Genomic DNA, 12540 nt, shown 5'->3' on the forward strand with positions numbered 1-12540 from the left:
AAAAGCGGGTGACTCCTGGGTGACAGAGATTGTCATACAGGGCCCGGAGTCGGTCCACTTGTGCGCTGGCACATGTACCTCGGGATAGGGCATCGGGGGGCTCGTTGATCTTACCGGGGCGATACAAAATCTCGTAATTGTAGGTGAAGAGCTCGATCCTCCACCTCAAGATTTTATCATTTTTGATCTTACCCCGCTGTGTGTTGTTAAACATGAAGGCAACCAACTGTTGGTCAGTGAGGAGAGTGAATCTCCTGCCGGCCAGGTAATGCCTCCAATGTCGCACATCTTCAACGATCGCTTGGGCCTCCTTCTCGACGGAGGAGTGCCGAATTTCAGAGGCATGGAGGGTGCGGGAAAAGAATGCCTTGGGCCTGCCTGCCTGGTTGAGGGTGGCGGCCAGAGCGACGTCTGATGCATCGCTCTCGACTTGGAAGGGGAGCGTCTCGTCGTTCACGTGCATTGCGGCCTTGGCGATGTCGGCCTAGCTACGGTTGAAGGCCTGGTGAGCCTCAGCCGTCAGTGGGAAAGCGGTGGATTGAATAATTGTGCGGGTCTTATCCGCATAGTTTGGGACCCACTGGGCGTAATATGAAAAGAACCACAGCCATTGTTTGAGGGAGGACCTTGGGGCAGTGGGGGAGGGGGAGTTCCATGAGGGGGCACATGCGGTCGGGGTCAGGCCCTAGAACTCTGTTTTGAACCACATAGCCGAGGATGGCTAATCGGTTTGTGCTGAACACACACTTCTACTTGTTGTAAGTTAGGTTGAGGAGAGAGGCGGTGTGGAGAAATTTGGAAAGGTTAGCGACGTGGTCCTGCTGGTTGAGGCCGCAGATGGTGACGTTGTCCAAGTACGGGAAAGTGGCCTGCAGTCCGTACCGGTCAACCATTCGGTCCATCTCCCATTGGAAGACCGAGACCCTGTTGGTGACGCCAAAGGGAACCCTAAGGAAATAGTAAAGGCGGCCGTCTGCTTCAAACGCAGTGTATGGGTGGTCCGCCATATGGATAGAGAGCTGGTGGTACTGGTTGATGGTCTGACTGTAGTCAACGACCATCCTGCTTTTCTCCCCAGTTTTCACAACTACCACTTGGGCTCTCCAGGGGCCTCGATGATACCTTCCTGCAGCAGCTGCTGGACCTCAGACCTGATGAACGTCCTGTCCTGGGCGCTGTACCGCCTGCTCCTGGTAGCGACGGGTTTGCAATCCGGGGTTAGGTTTGCACTAAAAACTAAAACTAAAGAGCTGGTCATCGACTTCAGGAAGCAAATTACGGTACACATCCCTGTCAGCATCAACGGGGCCGAGGTGGAGATGGTTAGCAGTTTCAAATTCCTAGGGGTGCACATCACCAAAAATCTGTCCTGGTCCACTCACGTTGACGCTATCACCAAGAAAGCACAACAGGCCTATACGTCCTCAGGAAACTAAGGAAATTCGGCATGTCCACATTAACCCTTACCAACTTTTACAGATGCACTATAGAAAGCATCCTATCGGGCTGCATCACAGCCTGGTATGGCAACTGCTCGGCCCAGGACCGCAAGGAACTTCAGAGAGTCGTGAATACCGCCCAGTCCATCACACGACCCTGCCTCCCATCCATGGACTCCATCTACACCTCCCGCTGCCGGGGGAAAGCGGGCAGCATAATCAAGGATCCCTCCCACCCGGCTTACTCACTTTTCCAACTTCTTCCATCGGGCAGGAGATACAGAAGTCTGAGAACACGCACGAACAGACTCAAAAACAACTTCTTCCCCACTGTCACCAGACTCCTAAATGACCCTCTTATTGACTGACCTCATTAACACTACACCCTGTATGCTTCATCCGATGCCAATGCTTATGTAGTTACATTGTATATTTTGTGTTGTTCTATTATGTATTTTCTTGAATTTTGTTTAATTCCCTTTTCTTCCATGTACTGAATGATCTGTTGAGCTGCTTGCAGAAAAATACTTTTCACTGTACCTCGGTACACGTGACAATAAACAAATCCAATCCAATTGTTTCCAAAAAGGGAAGGCGGGTCGACCTTAAGGGTCACGAGGCTGCAAACAGTAAGGGGTAGTAGGGGCCTGCCAAATTTCGGAGTTAGTCTCTGCAGGTTGCACTGGAAGTCCAGGCCGAGTAGCAAGGCAGCGCAGAGGTTGGGGAGGACGTAGAGCCGGAAGCCGCTGAACTCTACGCCCTGGACGGTGAGGGTGGCGATGCAGTACCCCCGGATCGCCACGGAGTGGGATCTGAAGGCCACGGAGATTCTTTGGTTAGGGGGGAGCAGCGCCTTACCGTATCGGGGTGGATGGAGCTCTCAGTGTTCCCGGAGCCCAGATGGCAGGATATCTCGTGCCCATCGACCTTCACCTTTGTCGAAGCGGTCGCAAGGTTGTGCGGTCGAGACTGGTCGATCGTGACTGAGGCAAGACGCGGCTGGTCGTCGGCGGTTGCAAGCGATGGGCGGCCCGATGAGGTCACCGATGGGCAGGGATCCCAAGGCGGGTAAGATGGCGGCGACCACGGGCCGCACGTGTCCTGGGGGAGGCAGGATGGCGGCACCCATTGGTTCTGAGGCAAGCAAGATGGCGGCTCCCACGGGCCGCACGTGTTGTGAGTGGAGCAAGATGGCAGCGCCCATGGGCCGCACCTGGTCTGAGAAGAGGAAGATGGCGGCGGCCACTGGCCGCACGTGGTCTGAGGAGAGGAAGATGACGGCGCCCATTGGCCACACGTGGGGGGTGCCGGGACAATAGCGGCGATTGAGCGGGCCTGGCACACTGCAGCGAAATGTTCCTTCTTGCCACAGGCCTTGTAGAGCGTGCTCCGCGCCGGGCAGCATTGCAGGGGTTGTTTTGTCTGTCCGCAGAAGTAGCATTTGGGTCCTCCGGGGTTGGTTGGCTGCCGCACGGCGCAGGCTTGGGGTTAGCTGAGGGCGGTCGCTGATGGGGTCCACGATGGGGTGGCTGCCAGCTGGGTCCATGATTCACAAGGGGGGTGGGCTGTGCGGTCGGGGGCATAAGCCTGTACGTTGCATGAGGCGACCGTGAGCGAGAGTGCTAGTTTCTCGGTCACCGCGAGGTCAGGCGTGGCCCCTTCTAAGAGGCGCTGGCAGATGTAGTCAGACCCTATACCGTAACAAACACATCTCTAATTAGTAGGTTTGAATGTTGAGTGGCTGAAACGGCCTGGCAATCACAGTCTCTCACCAGGGCGAGAAGAGAACACCAGAAATCTTCCACAGACTCACCGGGAAGTCGGTGCCATGTGGTCAGGAGGTGCCTGGCGTAGATCTTGTTGGTCCACTGAGCGTAATTCTCCTTCAGTAGCGCCATGGTCTCTGCGTAGGTTGGCGCGTCCTGGACGGGGGGAAAAACGTTGGATCTCAGCCGTATGTACAGAATCTGGAGCTTCTGTGCTTCTGGGATTGGGTCTGACGCTGACCCGATGCATGCTTCAAAGCAAGCTAGCCAGTATTCCAAGTCTTTTTTTGGCGTTGTCAGCTTGAGGATGCAGCTGCAGGCGATCCGGCTTGATGCGGAGTTCCATCTCTGAAAATCTCTGTGTAATAAATTGGTGCACTATCAATTACAACAAAACGAGAGTAGAATGTAATTGAGGCTTTATTACACAGAGATGTCTGGCCTCCTACAGCAGCTAACGAAATGGCTGCAGTTCGGAGAGCACACACATTGATACTCTTATGGTCTTATTTCTCGAGGAATTAAGGGCTATGGGGAGAGAGCGGGTAAATGGAGTTGAAATCAACCATGATTGAATGGTGGAGTGGACTCGATGGGCCGAATGGCCTTACTTCCGCTCCTATGTCTTATGGTCTTACTCCGCCTACTGGGTGGAGCCAGCAGGCAGGGATCTACCCCGTACCTGTAGTACAGGGGCCTTACCGTAATACTGTACCCATATATACAATATAATACAACAGTGGCAACAACCACAGGGCTGAATGGTGGAGTTCACCTTATCCCCAAAGGATGCTGATTTGGTGTGACCTGGTCATGCTGGAACTGGTATTGATCTGCCACTAAACCGAGTTCACTCTTGTCTTCAAACAATAGATTTAAGGCCATGAAAGCGAGGACTAGAGTGAATGCTGTGAGGACAGGCAGCTCTGTTTAAAGATCACCGACCTGAAACGATAACTCTGATTCTGCCTCCACGGGTGCTAACTGCACACACATATTTGTACCTTTGGATATATTTGTTAAAAATTCCCTTTTCAACGTAGTTCTGCGCAGCAAACTGACTTGCTTTCCCAATAGCTTGCTGTTTTTGTAAAGCCAGTGACCATGTGATAAAAGCGAATGCAACTTCCACAGGCGAGCACAGCTGTCCGCTACAGTCTAAGGGGGAAAGGTGGATTGAACTGAATGCCCAGAGATTTAGCGACACGCCAACTCATCTTAAAGCAAAGAAATCACTGTGGATCGGAGGGACAGAGTCAAGCTCCACTACCAGGCAACTCTTATCACCGGCGGTCAGCCAGGAGGGGGGTGCATGTCTACAGAACAGGGCTTGCTTCAAACAAACCGCCGGAGTTCAGTAAAGCCCGAGAGAAGCCTCCCTGTCACTTGTTTAAGGAGGGTGTTGTGAAGCTGCGAGGAGCTGGGGGTTTAATGGGCTTTAGCAGCAGCGGATACCATCTGCTTTGTACGGAGGCGATCGACAATGAAAGGTTACATAACTGGGAGAGTCTTTGCACCTTGAATTATATATTTTTCTAAAAGTCACCCTCTAGGAAGTAGGTGAAGACAGCGGAGAGAGTGTAGGGGTCGGGGATGGCTGCATCTCGGGAGCTCCCAGTGTCATTTGGCCACAACAAGGCGAGGAGTTGATTTGTTTTTCATTTGAAGGGACGAGGTTTTCAGCGTCGAATCGGAAGACAGTGCAATCGCATCAACTTCCTTTCTGACTGCTTAATGGGTGCATGCAAAAAGGGCTTTTCCTTTTCAGCGTCTTGGGGCAGTGCAGATCTAAACAGTGGACTCGACACTCCGCTCAGTCATTTCTATTCATGAAATTGTCTCTAACCGTCCCCTGCCATTTGGAGCTGCTTTAAGTTCCTGCTTCATGCGTCCATGCAGCCGAAAGGAGGGGACTAGACTGGGAGCCTGCCTGCCTTTTGAATTTGTTTTCCTGTCGTTGTGACTGCTTCAGCAGTCAATTGGCATTTTGCAATGCCACTGTGGGGCCCCAGTGTCTGCATCGTGTCCCTGGCCCTGCTCTACCTGGTAGCCAGGCTGTACTTCGGCCAGAGTCTCAAAGATCGATTCCCCTGGAGGAGTCGATGCGCCCGGAACCGAGGGGGCGGCGATGTCCCGAAGCTGATTTGCAAACCGTCAGCCCTCGCCAAGTACCTGCTCAAAAGCTGCCTGACTTTCACCTCGGAATGGCAAACCCAGTGGATCTGGAGGAAGCTGCCTCACCTGCAAACCGTCTGGAATGTCATCTGGCCGCCCGGCGCCGCCGTCCACTTCGTCCGGGATTACCTGCAGTTGGCCGATGAAGGGCTGGTGGCCCTGGACTGGGCAGTGCCCAGCACCTCGAGCAGGAGAAGGGCATCCAGCAACTCCCCAGCGCCCATCATCCTGGTTATCCCCAACTCCTTCGGGAAAATCACCAGGAATTTGGTCAAGGTGAGACCTGAGCTCCAATTCTAACCCCCTCCCCCCCCCCGACGAAATTTCCAGGGTTAGAATTATTCAGCCATCAGGAGGGTCAGAGCAGGGAATGATTGGGAGCTCTTGCGGGGAGCTAGTCCAGCCACACACGATGGGCAGAATAGCCTCTGAATGATGCTAAATCTAAGAGGCAACATGGGTGTGTTGCAGAGTCAAGCGCCCCTGAAATCTGGATCTGTGTGGGGCTGGTGGAAAGACAGCGGCTCGTTCCATTTCTTCAGTCAATTTGTCTTGAAACCTGCCACAGGTGACCAATGTACCACCTGTAGAGCAAAGTTAGACCTTACCCCGACATTTACACTGCAGTGCAGGAGGACTCCGGAGAAACCTGTTCCATCTACCCAACCATTCACTCCCATTCAACCCACCACCATGTTTTCTGAAGTTTTTCTCATCTGTGTTTCATGAATTTACACGGCACCCCCGGTCTAAATGTGCCACCGCAATGTCGAAAACGGGGTTGGCAGCACATATATAGAGAAACAGCTAATCAAAACTCGAGACCAATATCCAAATGGCAAGAAAACAAAACTTCAAACTAGCTAAAGGGCATGTTTCTAATGATGCTGACGGGAGAGCGATATCCGTGTGTCAGCTCCCCATTATAGCAAATCCCACTGAAGGAATAAATATATCCTCGGAATAAGAAGCTTTTAGTATTATTGACTCCAGCTACGAATTTATCAATGCTGTTTGATTCAAGATTCTGGAGCAGTGGTGCCTGTGAGCAAGCTTTATGTTTCTAATGCAACGTCCAATTCCTTCGTGTCAGGCTTTTAGACCACCAGTTTAAATGTGTCCCTGACGGATGAAGGTGTCGAACTCGCGTTATAAACCCTGACGACTGGGTCCCGCATGCTGGGCCCTCAGAATCCAAGTTAAATGGCAGTGTCAGAGCAGCTGCTGTCTAACTGTGCTAAACCATCCATCGCGTTCACTCACTGTGCAGCAACAATTAATCTAAATAGATCTAAAAACAGCAGAGCACCATTCGGGGTGGGGGGGGGGGGGGGGGGGTCATTATTTACACTGCACAGTGCTTTTGGTCAGAAAGCAGCTCGAGAAGTGTGAATATTTATACCCTTCAGGACACAATAATCCTTGAAGGAGAACGGCCAACAATTCTGATCCCTCTGAATCTGGGATTTTTCTTCAGCACATCTGTCGCTTGCTGGTAATATATAACAGGAAATTTGACACCCAGTGACTGTGATTTTCTGTCCATTAAAATCGATGGCCAGAACATTGTTGGCAGGGTGTGCCAAGATTCAGTGTCTCCTCCCAAAAGCAGTTAAGCTCTGTCTTTACTGTCAAAGGACTTGGCTGTGGAAAAAAAAGTGAGAAAGGTAAACCTTCAAAAGAGGGCGCCTGAGAGGTACAGAAGTAAATGATATAATAAACACCAAAGAAAAGGTGACTGTGATAAACCATGACAATAGGACAGAGTGATATTGGTTTGAACTAACGATAGGCAAATTTATGCCAATATTAGGAAGCTCTTTCTCCAGGAAGTGATCTTTATGTGTACCTTCCATGTACGGTAATGAAGGCAGAATGCAGGACTCATTAAAGGAACAGTTAGATGCGACGGTGGAGAAACCATAGCATCTGTTTGTATGGCTGAATTAAGGTGGTTTTCCCTTATTACTATTTTGTGATTGTTGGAGATGTTTCGCTTCTTAGAATGACTGGTTGGAAACCAGAGCACTTGATTGTACATCTTACCTCCACAGTATTACCTGCCCCCTTCCACCAACCACCCCAGCCAGTGTGTCTGTGCCAATTAAGTTATGCTGTCATGATTGAATCACAAAGCATCATGTCCACTTTACTTGGACAGAGGACTCCCAAGTGTTCAGCTGGTAGTTTACCAAATAGTTATAGTTCACCTAATACTGAAGAATTATATCACATTGCACAGTAAAGGTGAGCAGACTCCAGAGCACATTCCCACTTAAATGCAGTGTTCTCCCATTTCGGAGGGCACAGAAAAGTTTAATAAAACTGACTATCACATATGTCAATCCAACTGAACTCTCCATTCACCTGAGGAAGGAGCAGTGCTCCGAAAGCTCGTGTTTGAAACAAACCTGTTGGACTTTAACCTGGTGTTGTAAGACTTCTTACTATCCAACTGAAGACAGACTGCAGGGTGGCAGGAGCATTTTGATTGCTTATTTCTTAAACAACAAAAAAAAGAGGAAAGTACATTAAAGTCACATTACGAAACAACTTTAAAATGTCCCTTTTAAGATGCTGCCATTTATAATTATTTTCTCTGTTGCTCAAATAAGAAGCCTACTAATGAAGACATTTCTTCCTCAAATTGGATCCATTTGAACAGATTAATAGTATCACCTATTGGCTATTGCAGAAAATACGGAGGCTGGGGATTGAGGGTGATTTAGAGATGTGGATCAGAAATTGGCTAGTTGAAAGAAGACAGAGAGTGGTAGTTGATGGGAAATGTTCAGAATGGAGTTCAGTTACGAGTGGCGTACCACAAGGATCTGTTCTGGGGCCGTTGCTGTTTGTCATTTTTATAAATGACCTAGAGGAGGGCGCAGAAGGATGGGTGAGTAAATTTGCAGACGACACTAAAGTCGGTGGAATTGTAGACAGTGCGGAAGGATGTTGCAGGTTACAGAGGGACATAGATAAGCTGCAGAGCTGGGCTGAGAGGTGGCAAATGGAGTTTAATGTGGAGAAGTGTGAGGTGATTCACTTTGGAAAGAATAACAGGAATGCGGAATATTTGGCTAATGGTAAAATTCTTGGTAGTGTGGATGAGCAGAGGGATCTTGGTGTCCATGTACATAGATCCCTGAAAGTTGCCACCCAGGTAGATAGGGTTGTGAAGAAGGCCTATGGTGTGTTGGCCTTTATTGGTAGAGGGATTGAGTTCCGGAGCCATGAGGTCATGTTGCAGTTGTTCAAAACTCTAGTACGGCCGCATTTGGAGTATTGCGTACAGTTCTGGTCGCCTCATTATAGGAAGGACGTGGAAGCTTTGGAACGGGTGCAGAGGAGATTTACCAGGATGTTGCCTGGTATGGAGGGAAAATCTTATGAGGAAAGGCTGATGGACTTGAGGTTGTTTTCGTTAGAGAGAAGAAGGTTAAGAGGTGACTTAATAGAGGCATACAAAATGATCAGAGGGTTAGATAGGGTGGACAGCGAGAGCCTTCTCCCGCGGATGGGGGTGGCTAGCACGAGGGGACATAGCCTTAAATTGAGGGGTAATAGATATAGGACAGAGGTCAGAGGTGGGTTTTTTATGCAAAGAGTGGTGAGGCCGTGGAATGCCCTACCTGCAACAGTAGTGAACTCGCCAACATTGAGGGCATTTAAAAGTTTATTGGATAAGCATATGGATGATAAGGGCATAGTGTAGGTTAGATGGCCTTTAGTTTTTTTCCATGTCGGTGCAACATCGAGGGCCAAAGGGCCTGTACTGCGCTGTATCGTTCTATGTTCTACCTACTTTTTGCAACATTTTCACGACTTCCTTTTTGGTCAGTGCTTCGTGACTGCATAATTGATAGGAATCTATAATTGAAGAGTGGATAGAAGAATTGTCAGTGAATCATCGGTATGGATCCCAGAAAGGAAAACAAATTTGCACGCTGGCTCATATTTAGAAAGAAATGTGTAGATGTGTACATTTCTTTGCTTTGTATTTGTAAACTGAATCAAAATAGTGACAGTTCAGTGCCCCTGGGTCAAGAAGGATAAAAAGCTGCCAGCATCGCATTTGCAATTGTTATCCAGTGAGTGGTGCTAATACATGTTTAGACATCTGATGAGAACAGAGTGAAGCTTAGCTATTAATCCTTGCCAGCCTTCTGACATTCAGTTTCCAGACACAAATATGAAGAGTGATATCCCTGGTGAATAATGAGGGATTCCTAATGGGCATTTGTACTGCAGCAATTATCAGTGACTTTAGGAGCAGGGGAGATGTCCTGGGGGAAAATGGGATATCAAAAGTTTTAGTTCTGCCCAGCAACACATCTACAACAGAATGCTATTTGTTCTCTTGATACGGATGTTGGTGGTAAGGCCAGCATTTATTGCCCTTAGTGCCTTTATTGTCCTTAGTTGCTCTTAAGAAGATTGTGGCGATCCCTTATCTTGAACAGCTGCCATTTATGTAATGAAAGTAATCCCATGGCGCTGTTAGCACGGGTGTTCCAGAGACGGCGAGAAAAAGGCAACATGCACCCAAGTCTGAAGGGAAGTGTGGAGGTGTTGGTATTCCAATGCACCTGCTGTCCTTGTCTTTCTAGTTGGTGGAGGATGTAGGTTTGGGAGCTGCTGTCAAAATAGCCGTAATAATTTACTGCAGTTCTTCCTGCAGATGGTAGATGCCCCACCGACAGTGTGCTGGTGATGAAGGGAATGGGTGTTTTAAGAAAATTAAAGGCAATTATAAGTAAAAGGTTGTCAAAGTCACGAGTGCGATAACAATGAGAGAAAGTGCTTGATTTAGATTGCAGTACAAGTTCAGTTCACGTGAATATTTTGGACCATGTTTTAAGTTTTCTACTCTCTATTAATGTTATAGATTAAGCTGTGGCCCTGATCAAAGAGGATGTTCATGATCATAAAATTATTTGCTTTCTGTTGAGAGAAGAAACAATGGCCAACATATTCCTACTATTTAATTTGCTCATTTAAATATTTTGGCTTGAAATTTTAGTTAACCAGGATTTGTGCTTAATCTGAACAGAGACTGATGGGGGAATTCTTCTGTAGCCGCTTTGCCAGCTCTCTGCTTGCCTCTGTCAATTTGAGAATTTTCCATTGAATGTGATGTAAGCTCATCGGAAACCTGTTCAAAACAGGAGGCTGTACTTTAGCAATCATAGGTGGGGGGGGGGGGGGGGGGGGGGAGTACATCATTCTGTGTATTTCCAGTGCTTAAGCAGTGGAGGTTGCCATGGGCATCTCCGTATTCCTAATCCAAAACTGTATGGGTAGCAAGAGGAGAATTTAAATATTACAATTTTTGGAAGGGATTGCTTGGTGATTGATTAAATTTTCCAAGACCTCTCAAGACCTGCCAGCCATGTTACACTTTGTCAAGCTTAGAGAAACAGGCCTCATTAGAACATAAGGACAAGGAGCAGGCCACCTGGCCCTTCTAGCCTGCTCCGCAATTCAACAAGACCATGGCTGATCTTTTTGTGGACTCAGCTCCACTTACCACCCCACTCACCATAACCTTTTATTCCTTTATTGTTCAAAAATCTTTCTACCTCTACCTTAAAAACATTTAATGAGGTAGCCTCAACTGCTTCACTGGGCAGGGAATTCCACAGATTCATGACCCTTTGGGTGAACAAGTTTCTCCTCAACTTAGTCCTAAATCTGCTCCCCCTTATTTTGAGGCTTTGCCCCCTAGTTCTAGGTTCACCCGCCAGTGGAAACAACCTCTCTGCTTCTATCCTATCTATTCCCTTCAAAATTTTATATTTTTCTATAAGATCCCCCCTCATTCTTCTAAATTCCAATTAGTACAGTCCCAGTCTATTTAGTATCTCCTCATCAGCTAATCCTCTCAACTCCAGAATCAACCCAGTGAATCTCCTCTGCACACCCTCCAGTGCATCCTTTCTCAAGTAAGGAGATCAAAACTGTATACAGTACTTCAGGCGTGGCCTCACCAGCACCCTATACAGTTGCAACATAACCTCCCTGCTTTTAAACTCCATCCCTCGAGCAATGAAGGATAAAATTCCATTTGCTTTCTAATTACTTGCTGCATATGCAAACCAACTTTTTTCCAATTCATGCACAAGGACACCCAGGTCCCTCTGCACAGCAACATGCTGCAATTTTTTACCATTTAAGTAATAGTCCATTTTGCTGTTATTCCGACCAAAATGGATGACCTCACATTTCTCAACATTGAACTCCATCTGCCAGACGCTTGCCCACTCACTCAAATTAGCTATATCCCTCTGCAGACTTTCAGTCTCGTCTGAACACTTGGCCCTACCACTCATGTTACACTTGGTCCCCAACTCCAGATCATCTATATAAATTCTGAACAATTGCAGATCCATCACTGATGCCTGAGGCACACCAGTAGCCAATGATCACAAACCTGGAAAACACCATTTATCCCCACTCTTTGCTTTCTGTCGGTTAACCAATCCCCCATCCCTGCTAATACATTACCCGTAACGCCATGCGCCTTTATCTTATGCAGCAGCCTTTTGTGCGGAACCTTGTTGAATGCCATCTCAAAATCAAGATACACCACATCCACCGGTTCCTTGTTGTCCAGCACACTCATTATGTCCTCAAAGAATTCCACTAAATTAGTTAAACATGCCCTGCCTTTCATGAACTCATGCTGTGTCTGCCCAATGGGACAATTTCCATCCAGATGTCCCGCTGTTTCTTCCTCAACGACAGATTCAAGCATTTTCCCCACTACAGCAGTTAAACTGACCAGTCTATAGTTACCTGCCTTTCGTCTACCTCCTTTTGTAAACAGTGGCGTCACATTTGCTGTTTTCCAATCTGTTGGAACCGCCCCAGAGTCCAGCGAATTTTGGTAAATTACCACAAGCGCATTTGCTATTTCCCCCACCACCTCTTTCAGTATCCTGAGATGCATTCCATCAGGGCCAAGAGATGTGTCTACCTTTAGCCCCATTAGCTAGCCCAACACTACCTTCATAGTGATAATGATCGTTTCTAGGTTCTCACCTGCCATAGCCTCCTCGCTAACAATTATTTCCATGTTATTTGTGTCTTCCACTGTGAAAACCAACACAAAATATCTGTTTAATGCCTCAGCCATTTCTTCATTTCCCATTATTAAA

General features: G+C 48.0%; 1 protein-coding gene across 1 annotated transcript in view; it reads left to right on the forward strand.

Moving 5' to 3' along the window:
- The first annotated feature begins 4316 nt into the window (after positions 1-4316).
- LOC119974871 (protein ABHD15-like) overlaps positions 4317-12540 on the forward strand; it is a 44854-nt gene continuing 36630 nt past the window's right edge. The window contains 1 exon segment of the mRNA XM_038814197.1: positions 4317-5656. Coding sequence (XP_038670125.1) covers positions 5198-5656 — 459 coding nt within the window. The 5' untranslated portion in view covers positions 4317-5197.

The sequence above is a fragment of the Scyliorhinus canicula genome, chromosome 12 (genome assembly GCF_902713615.1).
Source record: "Scyliorhinus canicula chromosome 12, sScyCan1.1, whole genome shotgun sequence".
Taxonomy (NCBI): Eukaryota; Metazoa; Chordata; class Chondrichthyes; order Carcharhiniformes; family Scyliorhinidae; genus Scyliorhinus; species Scyliorhinus canicula.